The sequence below is a fragment of the Hevea brasiliensis genome, chromosome 1 (genome assembly GCF_030052815.1).
Source record: "Hevea brasiliensis isolate MT/VB/25A 57/8 chromosome 1, ASM3005281v1, whole genome shotgun sequence".
NCBI classification, from domain to species: Eukaryota; Viridiplantae; Streptophyta; class Magnoliopsida; order Malpighiales; family Euphorbiaceae; genus Hevea; species Hevea brasiliensis.
The window spans coordinates 392,838-420,665 of record NC_079493.1 but is presented as its reverse complement, the minus strand read 5'-3'; the positions used below and the strand labels follow the sequence as shown (position 1 = coordinate 420,665).

Genomic DNA, 27,828 nt, shown 5'->3' with positions numbered 1-27,828 from the left:
ACGTTAAGGATTATATGCTCTGCAAGTTTACTAAACCTCAACCGAGCTCTGATACCAATTTTGTCACGATCCAAAATTTTGAACCGTGACCACCGCATAATTTAAGTATTCTTAAATCATATAAGTCTTATCAGAGTATCTTGAATGAATATATTGTCACTTACTAATCCTAAAAAATAGACAAAATCTAAATAAACAAAATGCTGAATAAACATCATAAATATCTCATAAGTAAACTACGACGTCTCTACAGATTTCAAATAAAAACTTAAACTGTTCAATAAACTAAATTAATTATTAGCCCGAGGAAACATGAATTTGGGCATACTATGAGAACAAATTAAAGATTGTCCCTCTCCAAAAAATGGATTAAATATTTGGATCAGCTGCAGAATTCTACTGATCTGAAATAGATAACAGACAGAGAAAATGTGATTTGAGCTAAATGCTCAGTGAATGATAATTATAGCATATAATAAAACAGGAACAGGCAGACGCTTGATTAATTTTGCAATAAATTTTATATCCAATAAAATCATGCTCATGCTATCAAAATCATTAATAAAATAATTTCATAAAAAATATAAATAAAAGAAATTCATTCAATAAAAAATTTATGATACGGTGCACTAGGGTGATGATACCCCTCATCACCAAAGGCCAGATGGTAAGCGCGCTATCAGATATTAGGTACCTTCCTCCTCCTTCACAGATATCAATGCATATGATACTAACGCAAACCATAAACTGCAATGATGCATGACTCGACAATGCAACCTAATACTGTGATAGTCCACACGGTGGGTCAGATAGCAGAAACATATATTAGGCACAGGTACCAATTCAAAACAGAAAATTAATTTGTACAAATCAATCAAAATTAACAAAAAATTTCAGATAGCAAATAATAACTAATAGTGCAATTCTAATATATTTTTTTAATAATTTTAGAGAGTCAATAAGATCAAATCAATATCAAATAAATTCAGTGTAACACATCAGTAAATTTTATAGTCAGATATCAATCAATATAAAAATACTAAAGGCCTGTTCTCGAAATTCTAATGATTATAATGCAGAGATAATTGATAAAATCAATTATTTAATCAAAATTAGAATAAAATTCAATAATAAAATAAAACTCTAGAAAATCACATGTAAAATAATTGTTAAAATATTGATTTAAAATTTCATTTAATAATTAATTTAATGTTAAGAAATTTTAAAAGAGACTAAAACGGTGCCATGTACTATAATTACCATTCACCTGGAACCTCCAAAATAATAGTTATACTCAATAGAAGAGAGACAATTTCAACTGACAGATTGAATATTCAAATCTCCTATACACCTAAAATATAAAAAAAATATCAAATAATAATAAAATAAAATAATTTTAATATATATATATATATATATATATATATATTTCGGTGAACGAACAATGGTGAGACGACAACGAAGCCAACTCCTTTATATATATATATATATATATATATTTTAATTTATTATCTCTCAGTAATTATAGTCGACCAAACTCAATACCATTAAAGAAAAAAAAAATTCTAGTGTAGATATAATTTAAAATAAATAAAAAGGTGAGCGTATAGTTATAAACGGTTGTAATGATAATCAGTTTTTTTTTTTTAAAAAAAAAAAAAATGGAACAAGACACGTGACGGTGACGGTCCGTACAAAGTTGGCAACAGTAATACCATTCACTTGGATTTTTGACAGAGATCCGTGCATGTGGACACGCAAAACTGGATTTTACTTCACGAGATAAATAAAACGCCTCAACAAGCCAAAGCAAAGCAAGCAAAGCTGACTCGGAAGTCAACACAAAAGGAAAAAGAAATCCCTTTCCTTTCGCAAAGCGACCGAAAGGCAAAGCAAAGTAAAGAAAAGAATTCTCAATTTTCGGACACTTAAGTTTCTTTCCTTTTCTTCTTTCTCAAAAAAAACATAGTGACCGACTCAAAATTATTTCCAGATAGAAACAAACGAGGGATGGCTGGTGTGTCCAAAGAGACGCAGATGTCGATAGAAGCGTCGTCGATGTTTCCAGGGTTTCGGTTTTCGCCGACGGATGCAGAGTTGATTTCCTTTTACCTCAAGAAGAAGATGGAGGGAGCTGATAAATGTGTAGAGGTGATTTCCGAGGTTGAAATTTGCAAATACGAGCCCTGGGATTTGCCAGGTTGGGAGCTTTGAATCGATTCTTTCCTTTTTTTTTTTTTTATAATTTAATCAATATATTCTGTTTTCTCTTTTTTTATCGTTTTCGTCCACGTGTAATATTTGTTACCGCTTCAACTTCGTGCGTGGGTCTTTATATGTTTGACACGTGCATCCATGCAATAGGATATTTTTCCGAAGGGTAGGCCAATTTTTACTTTTTTTTTTTTTTTCTCCTGATTTCCTTTCTAAGGAGTTTTTACAAAGTAAATTTCACATTGACATTATCATTTGATAAATTGTTATAATCTAACAATTATAGATAAAGTTAAAATCTAAGCAACTGTGGAAGATACTTAATTTTTGTTATATAAGGTGCGATTAGGCATGGCGCTGTCCGTTTTGAGCTAGAATTAAAATTGAATCGGTGATTTCAATCTTAAAAATTAGAAAGTTAAGATTGCACTCAAGGGTTTTTTTGAGTTTTAGTTTGATTTTAGTTTAATTTTAATTCAGTTACAGTTTGAATTTGATTTGGTTTGGCAAAATCTGATATTTAAAATTTTTGTAATTTATATATTTTTTTTAATTTTTAAAAGTGAAAAATCCTGTTTTGACCTAGTACAATTCAAAATTTTTTTAATCAAATATGAATTTAACCGATCTTGGTGCAAGTGTAAGATAAGAGTATTGATTTTTATATTTTATAGCAATCATTGAAAAGCCTGATGGAAATTGACCACAATAACAAAAATGCAATTTACATTTATGTGCCAAATTATGCTCAAGAATAGCTATATCATAAATGCAATTGTAGGAATTGTGCCAATACTTCAGTGGTCGATTTTCATAGTGCAATAGGTATTGGTTGAAATCCTTTTCAAATGAGGAAAAAATAAAAATTTTGATTGTAGCTGGCTGGCAACAGAAACAATTTTGTGTATTCTTTTGGCTTGGTCTAATTCATTTTGTTTATGATTTTGCCTGTTAAGCAATAGTATTTGAATCCTTAAACAATACATATAGAGAAAAGGAAAAAAATGCTTCTGGTAGATTTCATATATGGAACGATGAAATACATTTATGTGTACTAACGTATATTGTGATGGTGGATTGGCATCAGGATGCAATTGTCTTAATAAAATAACCGGATCTTTTCCTAGTTTGGTCACTGATTAGTGCTGGATTAATTATTTGTGAACAGCCAAATCTGTCATCCAGTCGGAGAATGAATGGTTCTTCTTTTCTGCTCGTGGAAGAAAATACCCAAATGGTTCACAAAGTAGGAGGGCAACGGAACTCGGTTACTGGAAGGCAACTGGGAAAGAACGAAATGTTAAGTCTGGCTCTCTTGTAATTGGTACGAAGAGAACTCTTGTGTTCCATGTTGGTCGTGCACCCAAAGGGGAAAGGACAGAATGGATTATGCATGAATATTGCATGGATGGTAAATCCCAGGTAATTCTGCTATTATAGATGAATTGTTTTATTATTGGAATTTTATAACTGCTATTTTGTTTTATTATTGGAATTTTATTATTGGAATTTTATAACTACTATTTTTTCTTTATTTTACCTTGAGGGAATAAATCGTGCCGTCAACTTATGAAACATTTTGGTTGCTGCCATTTTATTAACAACTTGTACAATGTGTGTGGATCACTTCCGATGAAATATGGGAAAAGCTGTTGATTGAGATGACATTTTAGTTGCTGTCACTTTATTGATAACCGGCAGCCAAAAGAAAAAAATGGGAGAAAGTCTTGATTTTTCATTTTTCTTAGAAATTGAACTGGCCAAGCAAAAAAAAAAAAAAAAAAGAAACTTGAGCTATTCTGTTCTCTCCCTCTCTCTAACTCCTTTGCTTTTGGTATTATAGCTTACACTTGGAGCTGCAACTTGCACAAGTGTGTCATATCTTTTAAGCTTAGTGCTATCATTTCTGATGCACACAAAAAAATTCCGTTCAAATAGAAGTTGATATCAAGATGCACTGGCAGTTATTCCCAAAAAAAATTCAGAAAGTTGCCAAATTAAACAATTGAAGATTTACTCTTGCAAATAGAAGACCTGATCTTATCCTTTTGGTTTCTTAGTAACTTGTTCTTTTGCTGGCAATTTCATCATAATCATTTGTGTCTTTTTTTGCTGTCATTATCCACATGTTATATTGCCACTCTCTCTCTCTCCCTCTATACTATTCATATGATATTATATCATCCTTTTCATATGCCTCTATACTATTTATATGATATCATATATATATACTTGTATGAAATTGACAACTAAACATTCTAATTTATTATAACAATAGGATTCACTTTTTTCCTTTTTAGGATATTTTTTAAACCATTTTTTACCTTTTACTACTCTCTTCCCCCCTTTAACTTTCCTTTTATGAGGAAAAGTTACAGGTGGTAAACCTATTTGTTCACAGAAATCACCAAGTATTCTTTTACCAGTGAGTTTCTCTTTTTGTAATTGCCTATGAATTTTTAATTCATTGCATAGTGCTATACCCGCGGAAACTACTTCTGAGGCTAGTTCTCCATAGGTATATTGATGATAAGGCAAAGCACCTTCATTTTTGTCTCTAATTTATTTTTTAACTCGTTCAGCAAATAACGAGGGTAATTCAGAAAGAAATTTTTCTTTCCAGAAGTCAAACTGATTGTCTTCCCTAGTAAATATAAGGGAAAAGAAGGTATCTTTATACCATTTGAAATGAGACAGATCTGGACACCTCAAGTTCATTAACTGCTCTTGTGACCTATCCATATACAGACTTGCAGATCCTATAAAATGCATGCCTATAGTATATAATAGTGTATTAACACTATCAGACACTACAGCAGGACCTTCGGTTCTTGGTTCTGTTTTGACAGCGTTAAGAACTTGTGCTTTTCCTTCTTCAGATAAGGAAAAGTCCCACCAACCTCTCAGTTGACCAGTAAAGCCAGCAATAATAGCTTTCGCTATAGCTTGATCAGTATTGTTTCCTTTAACTCTTGCAGCTATGGCATACTAATTATAATTCGTATCTTCATATTGTAGATTTACTGGTGAAGGCCTAGGGTAATAAGGCTTCATTTCTATAGTTGCCCTTGGTTTAGGGTAAACTATTCAGTTTATTTCTAAGGGTTCAGATTGTTTTAACCCAGTTTCAATCATATTAATTTCATCTTCATTAGATGATTTTGCTTTAGATTCAGATTCTGAACTGTTTGATTTTTTGTTCAAAGGGGCTATACTCAGATTTTTTTAATCTGTTTTCCAATTCTTCTTTAAAAGTTAGATCCTTAGTTAAAGGAGCTATTGATTTTTTCTTGGAATTTTTAGGTTCTAAACCTAATTCTGTTAACATTTTAGTTAATTCTTCAATCATTTCTGAATGATCTTCTTTTGCCAATTTTAGGCTTAATTTTTCTGTTTCTATTGGTTTAAATAAAATCCTTTTCTCAACACTGATTTTTGAGGTTTCTCCTTTCTCAGGGTGATTAATCTCTTGATTTGAAATTTTGAATTTGATTTTCTACCCTGTTGAGCTATTGACCTATGGTGTATAAGCTAAGATTAGCAAAATTTCCTTGTTTATCTGTTCTCGAAAATGGAGAACACTCTACTTCTTGATTTTCTGTTACCTTATAAGATAACTCTGTTAATGGTGGATGTACTCCTTTTAGGAGTTTACCTTTTGAGGTAATATAATTCCTATAAGACGATTCTAAGGTTGTTAAGAATGTCCTATCTTCAAAATTTGGGAATGGCTTTTTTCTACAAGTCAGAATGTATTTTACAAATTCTGGGAATTTTTTTATTCTCTAAGATAAGAGTTTTGTTTATCTATTGAGAAAGTCATTTGAAACCATTTTTCAAATGGAGTTTCGTCCTTTGTTAGGACCATGATTTTTCTGGGCTGCCTAAGGCTTTCCTTTTCATAACCCATATATGATGGTGTTGGGCTTTTAGGCCTTTTAAGGCTTACTGTTTTTCTTGGGCTAGAAGAGGTACTTCTTAAGTTATATAGGGGCTGGGCCAGTTGCTCTTCTGTCCTATGGGTTCCTATTGAGCTTAATCTGCTCATGGAATTCATTCTTTCTAGTGGTTCTATTCCTGATAAGGATGACTTAGGTAGAATCGGTTCAGAGGCTACCGATCTTCCTGAGAACGAATTTCTTGACATTGTCCTAGCAAAAGATATTGCTACGGTTCCATTATTAGTTTCTATAATGGATTCAAGATCTGTTGATTCTTCCTTTTTAGGAGGAATTGCTTCTTCTAATATCCAATTTTCAGGTAACTTAACCTGTCCCCATTCTATGGACTTAGGAACTACCAGATTTCCCTTTTCTAAGTCTGTGACAAAGAAAGTTGTGGTTCCTTTTGGAGATATGAGCTTAGTGGTTTCTTCCCTAAGATTAGGTACTACCGTGTTCATTGCTTTATAATGAATCCTATAAATAAGGATTATATTTTTGGATCCTGGTAACATATCATATCCGGATGTTTTTATGTCTAAGGACAAAGCTTTCATGACATGTGTATCTCGTACCGAGATAGTAAAATTTGGATAGCACGAAAAATAAATCGGGCCATCATAAAGAGATGATTATACTATTCCTAATAAGGAATTATTAAAATTATTGTGTCTTTTATCTCTGACACAGATTAAGGCTGAGGTATTTAACCCTAATCTAGTTGCAGGTTTTAGAGCAACTTGAATCATTCCTATATGTAGGAAAGAGTATTCTTTCTGATGTTTTTTCAGAAGTTCTTCTGAAAAAAAACTCCTAGAACTTAATCCTTAATGGATAGGAGTGGCTTGTTCGACGGTTTTTATGACATAATCAGACCTAAACTTAAAACTATTATTTGACTTATATATAATATTTGACGAGATAGGAGGTAACTTCCAATTATTCAAATTATTTTCTATATTAGCTAATAAAAGTACTTCTTTATTTTTATTTTTTTATTTTTTAGTTTCTTTTTCTTCGAACCTAGCACTTTTAGAGCTACCAGACAAACTAGAGAATAGTCTATCCATTGGTTCTAGATCACTGTCAACGATGTTACTCCTGATGCCTAAACACCTTTCTCACGGCTTCAATGGCTGAAGGATACGCGAATTGGGGTTTCACTAGAACTAATGACTAAACTATTACCTAACTTTGGCTCTGATACCAGTCCGAGTACAGGATCGAAAAGAGAAAGAAAGATAAGAAAGATAAATAGTACGTGGCGTTGTGTCCAGAATTTGCTCTTCCTTCCACCAATGAAGGGCTCAAGCTGTTACTGGTTTCCAGCCGATATACTATTTAGATAAGAAGGAAGATGGCAGGAAACAGAGAAGACATGATGAGAAACTTAATATGAAATTAAAAATTATTATTTCTTAACCAGATATCTAACACACTAATTATTACTCTAAACAATACTAATAGTCTTTCATGCTCTCTACAATCACAGAATTCATTATGAGGCTCTAGATGTTGTTCACCCAAATTATTACCGTTTTGTATTAATGCAGCTCTTAATTGTGTTACCTCTAATCTACTGGTTAAATCAAGACAACATAAATAGAATAAAAGACGATTAATATAAGTAGACATGAACAGTTTTCTGATGCACAGGATCCCTTTTAGGGCAAGTGTAGAGCATACTTAAATAGTAATTATGAACATAAAAAGTTTAATGAACAGAAATACTTACAAAGCTATAGTCACTGTTCCAACCTGTTGGCTTTATGGATGCTAATGGGATTTTTGCTGAAGGTGGAGGTGAATAATAAACCCAATAGTCGTACTTACCAGAAGGTTGTCCAAGAAAATCCACTGTGTTTTGGGCAGTGTTTCAAGTTCTTGGTTTAACTCTTTTGCTTGATCGATTAAAGCATCTATTTCATTACTAACACTTGTAAAAACAGATTGAGTTGAAGAAAATACCATATATTTTATTGATTTGAAAACAGTACACACTTAGAACATTTAGAACACTTAACACTTATTTTACAGAGAAAACTTAGATTATTTTTGCTCTGGATTCTCTCTTCTGTGTTCTGCTTGTTTAGCAAGTCGGGAGGCCTTCTTATAGAAGTTAGAAGGAATCTTTGTGCGTCATTGCATTCGTCACTTTTAGTGGCAGGCAGGAGCTAGTGGAGGATAGTGGAGGCTTGTCTTTAAGACTGATAGGAATCTTTTCCCTTTACAGGTCATAAGGGTCTTGGCTGTCTTCAAAATATTGTCCTTCCATGTCAGTGTCGCTGTCGCTGTCGCTGTCGTCCTTTCGGCGTGCTTTGGAGCATTCTGCGGTATCTTTTGCTTTTGAGCTGGCTTCTTTGTCGTCTTCTGATAATGCATCAAAAAGCTGTCGGCGAAGCTCGTCTTTTGGTACTGACTTGAGAAGATCTTTAAATAATTTTGATAAGTTTGATGAGACAGATGAGCTAGATACAGATGGCTTTTTAGCCAAGTGGATAAGTCCTTTGGAGGAGTAAACAGAGGGTGACTCAAAGAAGTCACATTTATCCACCATTTTATTAGGACTCGCCGAGTTAACCAGGGAACATGATCAGTGGAAAACTCGCCAAATTTTTTTATTTTCTTTTTTGAGATAATATAATCCCGTCTAACTATCCAAGGAATTTTATACAGGATAGTAAATAATAGTCTTGAATTCTTTAAGGATTTATTAGAGTCAGCGAACTGTTCATAGACTGCTCTTACCTTATTAGGTAAAGCTATGGGAAATAATTCCCAGTTAAAGAACCATTCATAAAACCAGGAGGGGAACTCCCATGATTCTTTATCTAACTGGAACTGTATAAACCAACTAAATTTTCTTTGCCTATTTTCATAAATTAAGGCACCAGTCGAGGCTTGCACATAGTCAAAGTAATTGAAATACCTGGGTTTTCCGAAATTTAATTCCTTTTGTTTAAAAAGTGAATCTCCCCATTCGTCAAAGGATATTATCCTTTTGATAATGAATTTACTAAATGCCCACTCATTAGTGGACCTTTCTGTAGGAGAGAAGACCACCGAATCAGTTTCTGCCAGGATGGCTTGATAATAAGTGTAGTCCTTGGGTAAATAAGGATTCACTGTGTGATGCTCCGTATAGAAATTAGCTACCTCATAAGGTTTAAGTTCCTTGTGTTTTTTATCCATTGGCATAAGGAAGCAGTAACTTATTGGAGTATAGGGGTAATTAACCTCTTTGGCGTCATTAGCCTCGATGCTGATAGCATAAGCATCTTCTCGAAGTTTGTCCATCATTTTAGGCGGCGGTGGCGAGACCTCATGGGTTCGCTTTGAAGGAGTTATCGATGCCTTTGAACTTATGTCCTGTAAGAAATTCACGAGTTAGAAAATCAAGCAACGAGTTAGTTTCTCCTTTAATAAATTCAATATCGAAATCGAATACAGATAAGATGGCTTGCCATCTAGCAAAGATCTGTTTAGATGCGATGTTTTTAACATCTTTCAATAATATTTCTTTTGCACTTTTACAATCAACCCTTATAAGGAATTTCTGATTTAATAAATCAGATTCAAATTTCTGTATACAGAGAACTATAGATAAGATCTCATTTTTAACCGTAGAGTAATTAACTCTAGGTCCTGTCCATATTCCACTGATAAATCTAATCAGGGATTCTTTGTCAGCTATCCTTTGTTTTAGGATGCCACCGTACCCTTTATTAGATGCGTCAGTTTCCACTATCTTATAAGATTGTGGATGAGGAATAGCCAGATAGGGAAGTGTTTTGACTCTTTGTTTTATTCTTCTGACTGCTAGGGTATGTTCTGGGGTCCATGGTAATGAATTCTTTTTTAATCTTTGGAAAAGTATTTTGGCGTCTTGTGCCAGGCTTTGGTAAAAGTCTGCTACATAATTAAGACTTCCTAGAAATCTTTGCAGTTGGGTTTTTTCTTTTATTTCATCAGGGAATTTATCTGCAAATTCAATGGCTCGATCTATAGGAATAATAGATCCTTCTTGTATATTATGACCTAAAAATCTAATTTTAGTATTAAAGAGTTTAATCTTTTTGACAGAAACTACTAACCCATTTTTCTTTGTAATTTTCATAAACACATTTAAGTACTTGAAATGTTGATCTATTGTCCTGGAAAAAATAAGGACATCATCAATATAAACTATTGAAAATGCTGAATAAGCATTGAATATCTCATTCATAATTTTTTGAAATTCTGATGGGGCATTTTTAAGACTAAATGGCATCACATTCCATTCGTAATGCCCAAATGGCACAATAAAGGCAGTTTTATATCTATCTTCTTCGGCTATCTGGATTTGCCAATATCCAAATTTCATATCGAACTTAGAAAAGATTTGGGTCTCATAGAGTCTATTTAATAGATCTCTTTTATTAGGCAGTGGATATCTTATCCATCTGAGGGTTTTGTTTAAAGGCTTGTAATTAATAACTAGTATTGGGACTCCTCTTTCTAGCTTAGCAGCGTTTTCAACATAAAAGGCTGGACAACTCCATGGGCTTTGACTTTTTCTAATAAGCCCTTTTGACTCCAATTCTACTATTTCTTTTTTACAGATTTCTAGATGCCTTGGTCCCATTGCAATGGGCCGGGCTTTTGTCGGAATCATACTTTCATTGAAATTAGGCTCATAAGGTAAATTAACTACATGGGCCTTTCTATCCCAAAATGCATTTGGAACTTCTACATAGATGCTATTAGCCATTTCATTAAATAATTCTTTTATTTTTCTTTGTATTAAAGGTTCATTAACCTTTTCTTGAACTGTTTTGTATTCTACTTCTCGTTTAAGAGAATTTACGAATTTTTCTTTATTCTTGATGCTACTTTTAAGTACATCTATTTCTCTTTCTACTGGTAAAGAGATAAATTGAAAAATAATCTCTTTTCCTTCTATTTCTGAAACAATTCCCTTTTCTGTTATCGATTTAATCGGATATAACATGTGTAGGAAGGGATTTCCTAAAATGACTGGTTGAGATAATCCTTTTACCAAGATGAATGGTATTTCGAAACATATCCCTTGGTTACAGACAACTGTATCTGACAATTTGTATTTTATACTCATTTTACTACTGTCTGCCGTGTGTAGTTCTTCTACTATTTTAGAGAAGTATTTTGATGGTACTAATCCTTCATTTATACAACACAAATCCGCGCCTGAGTCTATTAAGGCTATAGTACTAAATAAGTACTCCTTATGAACAATAATAGTAACCTTTGTATGCCACTTATGAGTTATAACTTTATCTATTATGTTGACATACTGGAGACTATTAATTTCTACTGGGACTTCTTCTTCTTCCTTTTCTGCTGTTTCCATAATTAATGGAGACTCGTTTTTTACTTCAAGCAATGTTATCCTTTCTTTTATGAATTGTAATTCAGATTTTACTGAATTGATTTCTTTTCTTAATTCTTTAACAGTTGGTTCTCTTGGCATTTTAGCTGTTTTAATTCTTTCCATTATCTCTTTAAGATCATATGGATTTTTCTTTTCTTCTATTCTTTTTCCTAAAGGACCTTTTTCTTTGAATACGTTTAAGTATTCTTCTAATCTTTTTCTTCTTTCCTCTTGATCTTCAATTTTATCTATAAGATCTAGAATTAAGTTTTCTTCTTTTGTTAAGACACATAGACCATTTAAGATGCACAAAGACTTATAATAATCACACATTCCTTCGCATTCTGATTTTTTATCAAACTCTGTAGAGGATTCTTCTGAAGTGTAATCTACAGCATTTATTTCTAAATCTTCAGGTTCAGACTCATTTAAGAGTATTTTAGTTAATGCTTCTTTTAGATTGTCATCAATGGACAAGGCTTGTATTTGCTGTTTAACTCTACACTTATTGGCGTAGTGACCTGTTTTTCCACATTTGTAACAGACTACATTAGTCTCTTTTTTCTTTCTTTTAGAAGACACTACTGTTTTCTTCTTTGGAGTTTTCCTATATGAGGATTCACTTTTTTCCTTTTTAGGATATTTTTTAAACCATTTTTTACACCAACTGTTAAAGAATTAAGAAAAGAAATCAATTCAGTAAAATCTCAATTACAATTCATAAAAGAAAGGATAACATTGCTTGAAGTAAAAAACGAGTCTCCATTAATTATGGAAACAGCAGAAAAGGAAGAAGAAGAAGTCCCAGTAGAAATTAATAGTCTCCAGTATGTCAACAGAATAGATAGAGTTATAACTCATAAGTGGCATACAAAGGTTACTATTATTGTTCATAAGGAGCATCAAGAATAAAGAAAAATTCGTAAATTCTCTTAAACGAGAAGTAGAATACAAAACAGTTCAAGAAAAGGTTAATGAACCTTTAATACAAAGAAAAATAAAAGAATTATTTAATGAAATGGCTAATAGCATCTGTGCAGAAGTTCCAAATGCATTTTGGGATAGAAAGGCCCATGTGGTTAATTTACCTTATGAGCCTAATTTCAATGAAAGTATGATTCCGACAAAAGCCTGGCCCATTGCAATGGGACCAAGGCATCTAGAAATCTGTAAAAAAGAAATAGCAGAATTGGAGTCAAAAGAGCTTATTAGAAAAAGTCAAAGCCCATGGAGTTATCCAGCTTTTTATGTTGAAAACGCTGCTGAGCTAAAAAGAGGAGTCCCAAGACTAGTTATTAATTACAAGCCTTTAAACAAGGCCCTCAGATGGATAAGATATCCACTGCCTAATAAAAGAGATCTATTAAATAGACTCTATGAGGCCCAAATCTTTTCTAAGTTCGATATGAAATCTGGATATTGGCAAATCCAGATAGCCGAAGAAGATAGGTATAAAACTGCCTTTACTGTGCCATTTGGGCATTACGAATGGAATGTGATGCCATTTAGGCTTAAAAATGACCCATCAGAATTTCAAAAAATTATGAATGAGATATTCAATGCTTATTCAGCATTTTCAATAGTTTATATTGATGATGTCCTTATTTTTTCCAGGACAATAGATCAACATTTCAAGCACTTAAATGTGTTTATGAAAATTATAAAGAAAAATGGGTTAGTAGTTTCTGTCAAAAAGATTAAACTCTTTGAGACTAAAATTAGATTTTTGAGGTCATAATATACAAGAAAGATCTATTATTCCTATAGATCGAGCCATTGAATTTGCAGATAAATTCCCTGATGAAATAAAAGAAAAAACCTAACTGCAAAGATTTCTAGGGAGTCTTAATTATGTAGCAGACTTTTACCAAAGCCTGGCACAAGATGCCAAAATACTTTTCCAAAGATTAAAAAAGAATCCTTTACCATGGACCCCAGAACATACTCTAGCAGTCAGAAGAATAAAACAAATAGTCAAAACACTTCCCTGTCTGGCTATTCCTCATCAACAATCTTATAAGATAGTGGAAACTGACGCATCTAATAAAGAGTACGGTGGCATCCTAAAACAAAGGATAGCTGACAAAGAATCCCTGATTAGATTTACCAGTGTAATATGGACAGGACATAGAGTTAATTACTCTACGGTTAAAAAGGAGATCTTATCTATAGTTCTCTGTATACAGAAATTTGAATTTAATTTATTAAATCAGAAATTCCTTATAAGGGTTGATTGTAAAAGTGCAAAAGAAATATTATTGAAAGATGTTAAAAACATCGCATCTAAACAGATCTTTGCTAGATGGCAAGTCATCTTATCTGTATTCGATTTCGATATTGAATTTATTAAATGAGAAACTAACTCGTTGCCTGATTTTTTAACTCGTGAATTTCTTACAGGACATGAGTTCAAAGGCATCGATAACTCCTTCAAAGCGAACCCATGAGGTCTCGCCACCGCCGCCTAAAATGGTGGACAAACTTCGAGAAGATGCTTATGCTATCAGCATCGAGGCTAATAACGCCAAAGAGGTTAATTACCCCTATATTCCAATAAGTTACTGCTTCCTTATGCCAATGGATAAAAAACACAAGGAACTTAAACCTAATGAGGTAGCTAATTTCTATACGGAGCATCACACAGTGAATCCTTATTTACCCAAGGACTACACTTATTTTCAAGCCATCCTGGCAGAAACTGATTCGGTGGTCTTCTCTCCTACAGAAAGGTCCGCTAATGAGTGGGCATTCAGTAAATTTATTATTAAAAGGATAATATCCTTTGACGAATGGGGAGATTCACTTTTTAAACAAAAGGAATTAAATTTCGGAAAACCCAGGTATTTCAATTACTTTGACTATATGCAAGTCAGGACTGGTGCCTTAATTTATGAAAATAGGCAAAGAAAATTTAGTTGGGTCATACAGTTCCAGTTAGATAAAGAATCATGGGAGTTCCCCTCCTGGTTTTATGAATGGTTCTTTAACTGGGGATTATTTCCCATAGCTTTACCTAATAAGGGAAGAGCAGTCTACAAACAGTTCGCTGACTCTAATAAATTCTTAAATGATTCAAGACTATTATTTACTATCCTATATAAAATTCCTTGGATAGTTAGATGGGATTATATTATCTCAAAAAAGAAAATGAAAAAATTTGGCGAGTTTTCCACTGATCATGTTCCCTGTTTAACTCGGTGAGTCCTAATAAAATGGTGGGATAAATGTGACTTCTTTGAGTCACCCTCTGTTTACTCCTCCAAAGGACTTATCCACTTGGCTAAAAAGCCATCTATATCTAGCTCATCTGTCTCATCAAACTTATCAAAACTATTTAAAGATCTTCTCAAGTCAGTACCAAAAGACGAGCTTCGCCGACAACTTTTTGATGCATTATCAGAAGATGACAAAGAAGCCAGCTCAAAAGCAAAAGATACCGCAGAATGCTCCAAAGCACGCCAAAAGGACGACGACGACAGCGACAGCGACACTGACACAGAAGGACAATATTTTGAAAAAAACCAAGACCCTTATGACCTGTAAAGGGAAAAGATTCCTATCAGTCTTAAAGACAAGCCTCCACTATCCTCCACTAGCTCCTGCCTGCCACTAAAAGTGACGAATGCAATGACGCACAAAGATTCCTTCTAACTTCTATAAGAAGGCCTCCCGACTTGCTAAACAAGCAGAACACAGAAGAGAGAATCTAGAGCAAAAATAGTGTAAGTTTTCTCTGTAAAATAAGTGTTGAGTGTTTTAAATGTTCTAAGTGTGTACTGTTTTCAAATCAATAAAATATATGGTATTTTCTTCAACTCAATCTGCTTTTACAAGTGTTAGTAATGAAATAGATGTTTTAATCGATCAAGCAAAAAAGTTAAACCAAGAACTTGAAACACTGTCCTAAAACACTGTGGATCTTCTTGGACAACCTTTTGGTAAGTATGACTATTGGGTTTATTATTCACTTCCACCTTCAGCAAAAATCCTATTAGCATCCATAAAACCAATAGGTTGGAACAGTGACTATAGCTCTATAAGTATTTCTGTTCATTAAACTTTTAATGTTCATAATTATTATTTAAGTATGCTCTGCACTTGCCCTAAAAGGGATCCTGTGCATCAGAAAACTGTTCATGTCTACTTATATTAATCGTCTTTTATTCTATTTCTGTTGTCTTGATTTAACCAGTAGATTAGAGGTAGAACAATTAAGAGCTGCATTAATACAAAACGGTAATAATTTGTGTGAACAACATCTAGAGCCTCATAATGAATTCTGTGATTGTAGAGAGCATGAAAGACTATTAGTATTGTTTAGAGTAATAATTGGTGTGTTAGATATCTGGTTAAGAAATAAAAATTTTTAATTTCATATTAAGTTTCTCATCATGTCTTCTCTGTTTCCTGCCATCTTCCTTCTTATCTAAATAGTATATCGGCTGGAAACCAGTAACCGCTTGAGCCCTTCATTGGTGGAAGGTAGAGCAAATTCTGGACACAACGCTACGTACTATTTATCTTTCTTATCTTTCTTTCTCTTTTCGATCCTGTACTCGGACTGGTATTAGAGCCAAAGTTAGGTAATAGTTTAGTCATTAGTTCTAGTGAAACCCCAAGTCGCGTATCCTTCAGCCATTGAAGCCGTGAGAAAGGCGTTTAGGCATTAGGAGTAACATCGTTGACAGTGATCTAGAACCAATGGATAGACTATTCTCTAGTTTGTCTGGTAGCTCTAAAAGTGCTAGGTTCGAAGAAAAAGAAACTAAAAAATTAAAAAATAAAAATAAAGAAGTACTTTTATTAGCTAATATAGAAAATAATTTAAATAATTGGAAGTTACCTCCTATCTCGTCAAATCTTATATATAAGTCAAATAATAGTTTTAAGTTTAGGTCTGATTATGTCATAAAAACCGTCGAACAAGCCACTCCTATCCATGAAGGATTAAGTTCTAGGAGTTTATTTTCAGAAGAACTTCTGAAAAAACATCAGAAAGAATACTCTTTCTTACACATAGTAATGATTCAAGTTGAACATCAGAAAGAATACTCTTTCTTACACATAGTAATGATTCAAGTTGCTCTAAAACCTGCAACTAGATTAGGGTTAAATACCTCAGCCTTAATCTGCGTCAGAGATAAAAGACACAATAATTTTAATGATTCCTTATTAGGAATAGTATAATCATCTCTTTGTGATGGCCTGATTTATTTTTCGTGCTATCCAAATTTTACTATCTCGGTACGAGATCCACATGTCATGAAAGCTTTGTCCTTAGACATAAAAACATCCAGATATGATATGTTACCAGAATCCGAAAATATAATCCTTATTTATAGGATTCATTACAAAGCAATGAACATGGTAGTACCTAATCTTAGGGAAGAAACCACTAAGCTCATATCTCCAAAAGGAACCACAACTTTCTTTGTCACAGACTTAGAAAAGGGAAATCTGGTAGTTCCTAAGTCCATAGAATGGGAACAGGTTAAGTTACCTGAAAATTGGATATTAGAAAAAGCAATTCATCCTAAAAAGGAAGAATCAACAGATCTTGAATCCATTATAGAAACTAATAATGGAACCGTAGTAATATCTTTTGCTAGGACAATGTCAAGAAATTCGTTCTCAGGAAGATCGGTAGCCTCTGAACCGATTCTATCTAAGTCATCCTTATCAGGAATAGAACCACTAGAAAGGATGAATTCCATGAGCAGATTAAGCTCAATAGGAACCCATAGGACAGAAGAGCAACTGGCCCAGCCCCTATATGACTTAAGAAGTACCTCTTCTAGCCCAAGAGAAACAGTAAGCCTTAAAAGGCCTGAAAGCCCAACACCATCAGATATGGGTTATGAAAAGGAAAGCCTTAGGCAGCCCAGAAAAATCATGGTCCTAACAAAGGACGAAACTCTATTTGAAAAATGGTTTCAAATGACTTTCTCAATAGATAAACAAAACTCTTATCTTAGAGAATATGCTTGGTATCAAGAAAGAGGCGGAATTAAAAAATTCCTAGAATTTGTAAAATACATTCTGACTTGTAGAAAAAAGCCATTCTCAAATTTTGAAGATAGGACATTCTTAACAACCTTAGAATCGTCTTATAGGAATTATATTACCTCAAAAGGTAAACTCCTAAAAGGAGTACATCCACCATTAACAGAGTTATCTTATAAGGTAACAGAAAATCAAGAAGTAGAGTATTCTCCATTTTCGAGAACAGATAAACAAGGAAATTTTGCTAATCTTAGCTTATACACCATAGGTCAATAGCTCAACAAGGTAGAAAATCAAATTCAAAATTTCAAATCAAGAGATTAATCACCCTGAGGAAGGAGAAACCTCAAAAACCAGTGTTGAGAAAAATTAAGCCTAAAATTGGCAAAAGAAGATCATTCAGAAATGATTGAAGAATTAACTAAAAGGTTAATAGAATTAGGTTTAGAGCCTAAAGATTCTAAGAAAAAATCAATAGCTCCTTTAACTAAGGATCTAACTTTTAAAGAAGAATTGGAAAACAGATTAAAAAATCTGAGTATAGCCCCTTTGAACAAAAAATCAGACAGTTCAGAATCTGAATCTGAAGCAGAATCATCTAATGAAGATGAAATTAATATGATTGAAACAGGGTTAAAACAATCTGAACCCTTAGAAATAAACCGAATAGTTTACCCTAAACCAAGGGCAACTATAGAAATGAAGCCTTATTACCCTAGGCCTTCACCAGTAAATCTACAATATGAAGATAAGGGATAGAATTGTGGGCATTTCTTACTCTTTAGTGATTTTGTCCAACCTATGACCTTTTGGTTGCAGCCTAGGTTGGAGGCAGCATCTTGTATAATTCAAAGTTGATTGGATGTTGTACCCATACCCTGATTAGGCAAGCAGCTAATTTCTATTTTATTTTTTTAACTTGCTTTTCCAACTAGGCTATGGTAAACCACAGTGACTTCCAGTTTCACAAAAGCAAAGTCTTTCCCTGAAGAAAAGTGATGTGTGGTGGGTTATCACGTTTGCCAATTATTTTATGTTCTAGTCAGATTAATGAATTATTTTTGTTGATTTCATGAATGAAATGTGCAACCTGTTGAATGGCTCAAAGACGGATTCAGAATGAAGTAAGCCGTTTACTGCAGTCTTCACCATCTGCTGGTGTAAGCTTTTAGTTGGATGTTCTAACACACCTGAATGCCATTGAAATGTTTGTGGTGATATTATATTGAAGCATCAATCTTGAGAAGAAATTTAAATGCCTGTTTAAGTTTGAGACTGCAGTGATTGCAGAATTTTCTGGATGCCTGTGATGGTAGATGGCTGGAATGTTGTTAGATATTTATTTTTCTTTTTTTTTTTTTTTCTGTTAAAGGTGTAGCATTAATAATGTTGTTTTGTTATGTGATCATTTGCTGCAAATGTCATTTTGATGATTTTTTTTTTTGTGGACCGATGTTAGTTCATTTTAAAATTTGAACTTGCTTATCAATTGCTATGGTCTTCTTTCTGTACAGCAGATGAAGTAAGTGGTTTAATTTACTCCCTGTGAACTGCAGGATTCTCTTGTTGTTTGCCGCCTTCGTAGGAATGTTGAATTTCGTCCAAATGACAATTCAAACCGGACTTCTCTTAATAGAAGGCAATTATCAGTTTTTGAAGGTGGTGGTGATAGGGTGGGCGCATCTGAAGGGGAGAGGACAGCTGAATGCTCAAGAAAGTGTAGTAGCAATTACGACTCTCATTTTATTGAGCAATTGGATTCTGCATCTGAATCTGAGCAGAAATTATCAAATGAGGCTCCTTTGGCAGAATCTTCTAGCCAACAGCAGGAGGTTCGCATATTTGTTTTTGTATTATTATTATTATCCATCCTCTTCTTTTATTTATTTCATGTTTTAAAGTGGCTTTACCATATAATAGTCTTCATTTTGACATCAAAATTTGAAGTTTCCCAATGAGAAGGCACTTTCGAATGTCAGTCAAAATTCAATTTCCACATATGGTCAAGACTTCAATTCCAATCTAAAAGTCTGATTTGTATGCTTTTAAATTCCAGGATTCTGATAATCAAGATGATTTTTATGCTGATATACTGAAAGATGATATAGTTAAACTGGATGAAACTTCATTGTCTGCCACTCCGGAGTTTCCAGTGATTGCCAGAAAGCCTGAGGCTCAGACAGAAGCTCAACAGCCTGGGGAATTAATTGTTTCGCAAGCACTTCATTTACAGGCGATTCCTTTCCAACGAAATGAGACTTCATTTTCTGTTACTCCAGAGTTCCCAATGATTACCAGTAAGAGTGAGGCTCAGACAGAAGCTCAACAGCCGGTAGAATTAATTGCTTCGCAAGCACTTCCTTTACAGTCGATTCCTTTCCAAGGAACAGCCAACCGAAGAATCAAGTTACACAGGAAACGGTGCGGCATGTCCAATGCAGAGGCATCTGAAAGCAACATTGATAAGTATTCTGTCGAGGAAACTAAATTACCAAGCTCTGAGGAGTTACCAAAAAGCGTGCTTGGTTTTTTCTCAGCTAGGATAGGCAATCACAAACTGATTTCTATACTTTTTATTATCCTGACTTTACTGGTTTTGGTACTTTCTTTGTTGGGAGGTTCCCAGCAAGTGAAAAGAATCACATATGGAGCCCTGTACAGAGCTTTCTGGGAATGAGCAATGCATGGCGTACCGTACAAGGCTTTCAATGAAACTGTAAAAATGTCAAATTAGCAAGCACTCTCTCTCTCTCTCTCTTCCCTTCTTAGCACTCTAATTGTTTAATGACAGAGTACAAGTTTAAGCTTCAAGAAAGGCTATGGAGTTTGAGCCGTGGGATGTGGGGACCTTTTGCATTGTTTAGGGTTTTCACAGCGTAAATTTGTTAAGAAGTATTTTCTTGGAATGACGTACACGAGTTGAACTTGAGAAGGAGAAAAGCAGAATTTGAAAAGATCGTTAGTGTTAATTTAGTATAATTACAATTGCTAGTGTTTGTTCAGCGACTGGAGGGGCAGCATTCGGGGTTTTTTACTAAAAAGGGGTAATTAAAAATAAAATTTTATAAAAAGGGGTGAATTTGAAATATTATTTTTTAATTTAAAATTAAATTAAAATTTAATAAAATAAAAAATTAAATTTAAAAAGATAAATAATTAAAAAAATTTTAGAAAAATTGGACTTAATTTTTTTTAAATTTTTAATTATTTTATTTTATATTTTAAATAAATTAAAAATATTATTTTAATAAATAAAATTATAAAATTTAATATTATATATTTTAAATTTTTATTATAAATATTATTTTTTAATTTAAAATTAAATTAAAATTTAATAAAATAAAAAATTAAAATTAAAAAAAATAAATAATTAAAAAAATTTAAAAAAAGTTGAACGCTTTTTTTAATTTTTAATTATTTTATTAATAATAATAATTATTATTTATTATTTATTTTTTAAAATTAATTATTATTTTAAAATTAAAAAATAAATAAATAATTTAAGAAAAATTAAAAATATTATTTTAAAATTAAAAAATAAATAAATAATTAAAAAATTAAAAAAAAATTAGACGCTTTTTTAAATTTTTAATTATTTTATTTTATATTTTAAATAAATTAAAATATTATTTTAATAAATAAAATCATAATATTTAATATTATATATTATAATATTTTTATTATAAATATTATTTTTAATTTAAAATTAAATTTAAAATTTAATAAAATAAAAAATTAAAATTAAAAAAAATAAATAATAATAATAATAATAATTATTATTATTATTATTATTATTAATAAAATAATTAAAAATTTAAAAAAGTGTTCAATTTTTCTTATATTTTTATAATTATTTATTTTTTTTAATTTTAATTTTTTATTTTATTAAATTTTAATTTAATTTTAAATTAAAAAATAATATTTATAATAAAAATTTAAAATATATAATATTAAATATTATAATTTTATTTATTAAAATAATATTTTTAATTTATTTAAAATATAAAATAAAATAATTAAAAATTTAAAGAAAAATTAGACGCTATAGTAACCTTTAATTTTTCTTAAATTTTTTAATTATTTTTTTTTTAATTTTTAATTATTTTATTTTATTAAATTTTAAATTAAAAAATAATATTTATAATAAATTTTATTATTTAAAAAAAAAATTGTACGCTATTATAAATAACTATTATTATAATTTTTCTTTTTTCTAAATGCTATTATAAATAGTCGTCTATATCTTAAAAATATTATTATAGTTAGCGTTCCACACTCAATATATCCAACTCAATATAATTTATTCTTTTTTAATAATTAATTTCAAACTCACATTTTTAAATAAAATTTTATTTTTTATTACCTATTTTTTGTAAAAAACCCTAGCATTTGCATCTCATGCTTACACCAGTTCAAAACATTGGCGTGGTTGGACTGATGAGAAATACTGCTGTGGAGTTGGGCCAATATGGGATTGGGGTTCGCCATTCTTGGTTGCCACCCCGCTGGCTTAAAAAAAGCAGTGCTTTTCACTTTTTAGTAAGAGGTGGAACCTAATTGAATTTGAAATGGGACTCAATTTAGGTCTAGAGCTGAATTTTTTTTTATTTAAATCAAACAAAAATTAATGAATTGATTTAATTTAAAGTTTAATGTTAATTTTTACAGTAAATTGATTTAGTATAATTTTAATTTTAAAATAATTAATCTATTTGATTTGATTTTTTGAAAAAAATCAATAAAATTAAATCGAAAGTATTAAATTGAATCAACATTAAAAAAAATGAATAAAGTTAAATCAAAAGAATTAAATTGAATCAAGTGATTTATATTTTAATTAATTATTATTACGATTTAAATTATAATTAAAAGTAAAAATATAATTCAAATAAAGCTAAAATAAATTTAAAATAAGTATAAAAAATCTAAAACAAATTCTAAACTAATAAATTAAATCGAATCAAGATTTGATTCGATTCAATATATAAATTTGATTATTCATTTTTTTTTAGTTTTTACTATTTTTATTAAATTAAATTAAATTAAATTAAATCGAAGCCGATGCTTGACGACAGCAGTATGTAAGAGCCTTTAATATATTTCCGCTATTGGCCCATATTCGCTCTCTAAACATTACAATCTAAGCATAGCAGTACTTGGCTAACAAAAGGAAGAAAAATCCTTCTTCTCTTTCTGAACCCCAATGACCAATTCACCACTCTTCTCATGAAACCATCTTCAACTTTACCTACACATGTATTAACCCGCCATGAATTTGGGTTTTCTCATCCAATTCGATCTGTAAGTTTTCGTTCTTCTTTTTTTAATAATTCGAATTCAACATTTATGCTGGAATTGAGGTTCCTCTTTGCTTCTCCCTGAGAAAATGTTAGCTAAAGTTCTCAACTCAAGCCGAAAAATGAAGCAGAATTTTTAATTGATTCTCTTTTCTCAGCGGCAAACCAAAAAGTTGTACTTCAATCTGTTCATGGGCTCTATTTTTAGGTCATTCCTTTCCTATTAGCCTTGGCCTTGTTTTAGGAGATGCTTAAAAATGTTAAATTTCATGCTTCAGTTATTGATTAGGTCATCAGAACTATTACTATTTAGCTCATTTCTGGTTAGATTTTAAATTTATATGGTTACAGAACAAAGGGTTTTTTCTATAAGACATAAAAAAACCATTAAATATTGCCAATTTAAACGGAAAGGAAATTCATCCTATGTAATTCATTTGTTTTATTTTGGAGAGTGTCTTTCTGTATTGTGATAAACTTATTATTTAGTTCTTGACCAGATATTGTGAGTGCTGCTTTAATGATGTCTAGACCTATGCTACTCGTCTTTCTATTACTTGTACTCATAATCACCTCGCAGTTTGAGTGGAGACAACAACTTGTAAATGACATTGATTCCACTCCTGTTGTTAACCAGAAGCAGCAACAGATATCAAAGAGGGAAGAAGCTGTAAAGGAGAAGGTAGAAAGTATATTATTTCTCCAACTTTTATGCATCCGTTTGCTGAATAATTTTTATATTGAGATGTTCATGTTTGATGCTATTTAAATTAATTCATTCCAAGTTTGTTTACATTGAGTTGCAATTTCAGTATGTGGATTATGAAACAGTAAATTCAACGTCTAAATTTGTTTTTCTTTTTAATATATTATTCTTTGCAAAGGAATCAGCACAATGATAAGGACTTTTATCACTACATAAACTTCTGGTATCAGTGTAGATAGAAAATATGCAAATCATCCTTAACATTCTTTTAACAAGTCTTACAAATACATACAGAGGCCTTTCCTCTTTGTCACAAACTCAATTGTGTAAACAGAAGCCCTGATTATAATTGGTGGAAGCAAATCAATTTTTATACATCATTGACCAAAGTTGATCAACCGTAGCACAGGGAACTCGCTTGCTCTCTCTCTCTCTCTCTCTCTCTCATTTTCTATTTTTAATAACTTGAAACATTATTTCTAAGAAGAATCTAACCTGAATTGTATGCTTTGATCATCCCACTTTGGCACTGTTATCATTTCTTCCTCACAACTGCTATAGTACTTTGGCATACGTAATGTTGCTTTCAGTTTCTCAACTAGTAATTCATAACTTGTGCTTTTATATTGTATTTAGCAGTAGCACTGTCATATGCAGTTAACGACTGCCTGAATTGGATAGAGAAGACAAACCTAAAATTTGGTCATGTGTAGCAGAATATAGATGAATTTTGATGATTTTTGAAGTGAATAACCTATTTAGCTGTTGTACCTTTACAATTTTAGTCTAATGCATTCTTGGTTAATTGTGATTGCTCAACTTCTTTGAGAGCCATGGCTGATTTTTCTTTTCCCCTTAGGGCATTCATAATTTCACTTGCTATTTCAAAATTCTGCCTGTCTGTCCTCCCTATGCGTATGTGTCTGCCCATTAGCTTTAAAGAATTAGCAGTGCCAGTGCAAAAGTTAACAATGTCAAACACTGCCTTTCTGCATTAATATGTTCGAGTGAGAGTTTAGTGGTGATGGTAATTTTGTTAATGCTAAGGGTTCTATCTAGTTTTCATTCTTACTCTTACAGAGTTGTTTTTGTTTTGAAACGCGTTTCTTGAAAATTATGTACAAATTCTGCTTGATTGCCCAATTTTGAATCATATGACTTCCTGTTGATATTTAAGATTAACTACAACAACTTGGTTGAATTTTATGGTGGTACTGTTAAACCAAATCAGTGTTTCAGAAAGACAAAATTCTTTTGCAATTTATTTGACTAGGATTTCAGGAATCACCATTTTTTTGGGAGGTTGGGGGATGATTTCCTTCATGTTTTGTTAAAAATTCAGATAAAGATTTTCTGCCATTTGTTTCCAGCTCAGTAAGTGCAAATATATTTTGAATTTTGAATAAAGCAAGTTTTTGTTGAACATTTTCAGAATGTGATTTTCTGTAGAAAATGGTTTCTTCCGTATACAACCAAACAGTAGGGTATATTGTGATGTTAACAGTTAACAATTGCTGTAATAACACTTGTCTTGCTTTACATTGGTTCATATTTTTAATTTCGAATTTTGAATAAAGCAATTTATTGTTGAACAATTCAGATTGTGATAATCAATAAAAACTAACAATTGTGGTGATGGTGAAAACCATCAGAAATGGTTGCGAATAAGCTTAACATGCTTCCTAGTACGCATACGTGGTGTGGTTTATACCATTTATTATGCAAGATGGTGCTTCTAAAACTTTTACTTGCATGTATTGGTGGAAAAATGGCATTCATGGGTCACATTTGGAATTCCTGTCATGTTCATGCTCCATAATTTGGCTGCAAAGATGTGTGTGGCATCCATGGGTAGTGATGTGCAGTTTGGTGGCTGGTTCAATGACTATGATCTACCCTAATTTTAGACAATATATATACTGTAAATGGTTTTATTCTTAGTTGATATTTTTGTTTTGCTTCTTATCAAGCAAACCTTGGAAGTTAATGATGTTTTTGTCTAAGTCATGTACTACTTGGGCATTAAATGGACATCTGTGACCTGTTACAGATTATCTTATCACAAGAGAAGAATATTTTTAGACTCAACGAACTTGTCCGGAGTCTTCGGCAGCAACTACTGCTGTGCAGGTGCAATAACGAGACCACAAATGGCATCTCTGGCCCTTTTACTGAACATGTTATTGAGGTGGAGCGAGAGCAGATCCTGGAAGACTAGGATAGGTTCTTATGAGCTGTTTTTCAGTGTTTTTAGGTAATGTTGAAACTGTAAAACTTTTGGTTTCTTGATAACAGTATAAAGTTTCTTTTGAAACCGAACTGCATCTTATCGTTGTCACTACTCACTGTGTCAGATGTCTGTTACAGTGTCCATAGTCATTGGCAGACGAATTATTTCAGATAGTGATTCCTCTTTGTTAGCTTTTGTACCATCCAGTGTGTTGAGGACCAGTTGTGCAACTGGATAGTGCTTGTCTGAGCCAGATTGTGAAATACTGAAACCATAACCAGAAGCATCAGGAGATGGGGTGTAAGAGCCTAGGAATTTTTATCCTTGCTGCATGGTTTTCTTTGTAAGAGGTAGGGAGGTAAAGACTTGTTGCTCTACTCATAAAGGAAGATTAGGGGTGTGCAAACGGTCGGTTCGGTTCCGAACCGAACCGAACCGAAAAAATCGAAAACCGAAAATCGAAAATTTTAAAAACCGAACCGAACCGATTGATAAGAGAAAACCGAACCGAATCGAACCGATAAATTTTGGTTCGGTTCGGTTTTAAACCGATCAAACCGAAATTTATAAAATTTCATATTTTTAACATTAAATCTAAATAATAAAAACATAAAAACAAAAAAAATTGGAAATCAAAACTCAAAAATCTTTAGATTCGGTTCGGTTTTCTTTGATTTCGGTTCGGTTCGATTCGGTTCGATTCGATTTTTTTTGATTTCCTATATATTAATAATTTCGGTTCGGTTCGGTTTTTTTGATTTTTTTATGAAAATAACCGAACCGAACCGATTAAACCGAAATTATCAAAATTATAAATCGAACCGAACCGATTAAATTTTAAAACCGAACCGATTGAACCGAATTAATCGGTTCGGTTCGGTTTTTCGGTTAAAACCGAAAACTGCACACCCCTAAGGAAGATGGATGTTGATGATTAAATTGCAGTAAAATTCAATATTAATGTCTTTGAAAAATGAAAGTAGGTGAGAGTGTGAACTATAATAAGTAATGCAATTTAAAAAAAAATAATTTAATTAATTTTAAATAAATTATGATTAAAATGTAATTTTTTATGAAAATACTTTATTAATTAAAATAAAATACAATAAAATTAATTAATTTAATATTAAAATAATAAAATTAACTACTAATTTTGACTTAATTTTAAAATAATCAACTCATCTCAACTAACCTTTTATCCCAAAGATTTAGGATCGGCTATATAAATTCGCTTTCTCCACTCTAAACGATTTTGGGTTAAATTCTTATAAATGTGTGATGTTTCTAGGTCATGTTGTACTATTCTCCTCCAAGTCAATTCAGGCTTACCTTTTTTTTTTCTTTCTATCCTCTAACCTAATGTGCTCTACTTGTCTAACTGGAGCCTCCGTATGTCTATCCTTCACATGACTAAACAATCTTAATTTCGCTTTTTTTCAACTTATCTTCAATTGACACCACTCTTACCTTTTCTCTAACACTCTCATTACAAACTTTATCTAGTTTGGTATGGCTACTCATCCACCTTAACATTCTCATCTTTGCAACTCTTATCTTAGACGCATACGACTCTTTCAGTGCCCAACACTCACTACCATATAACATAGCCGGTCGTATGGCTGTACGGTAAAATTTTCCTTTCAACTTATTGGAAATTTTACGATCACATTAATCCTATGACTAACATCTTTCTCACATATCCCATCTACTTGAAGGACTGAGCCTAGATATTTAAAGTGATTACTTTGGGACAGTACCACTCCATTCAAATTAACTCATTCCCTATTACCAGTTTGGCCTTCACTGAACTTGCAATGCATGTATTCTGTCTTCGTTCTACTTAACTTAAAACCCTTTGACTCTAGACTACTTTTCCAAAGCTCTAGCTTTTTATTGACTCCTTATCGTGTCTCATCTATTAGAATAATATCATCCGCAAACAATATGCACTAAGGAATACACTCTTGTATATGTTTCGTCAATTCATCTAAAACTAATATAAAAAGGTAAGGGCTTATGGCTGATCCTTGGTGTAATCCAATTGAGAT

General features: G+C 32.1%; 1 protein-coding gene across 1 annotated transcript; it reads left to right on the top strand.

Moving 5' to 3' along the window:
* The first annotated feature begins 1,806 nt into the window (after nucleotides 1-1,806).
* LOC110640144 (uncharacterized) lies at nucleotides 1,807-25,970 on the top strand. The gene is made up of 6 exons (XM_058151881.1): nucleotides 1,807-2,200; nucleotides 3,383-3,636; nucleotides 19,104-19,379; nucleotides 19,604-20,222; nucleotides 23,345-23,526; nucleotides 25,601-25,970. The coding sequence occupies exons 1-6, from the start codon at nucleotides 2,011-2,013 to the stop codon at nucleotides 25,766-25,768; spliced, it is 1,689 nt and encodes a 562-aa protein (XP_058007864.1). The 5' UTR covers nucleotides 1,807-2,010; the 3' UTR covers nucleotides 25,769-25,970.
* The last annotated feature ends 1,858 nt before the right edge of the window (nucleotides 25,971-27,828 follow it).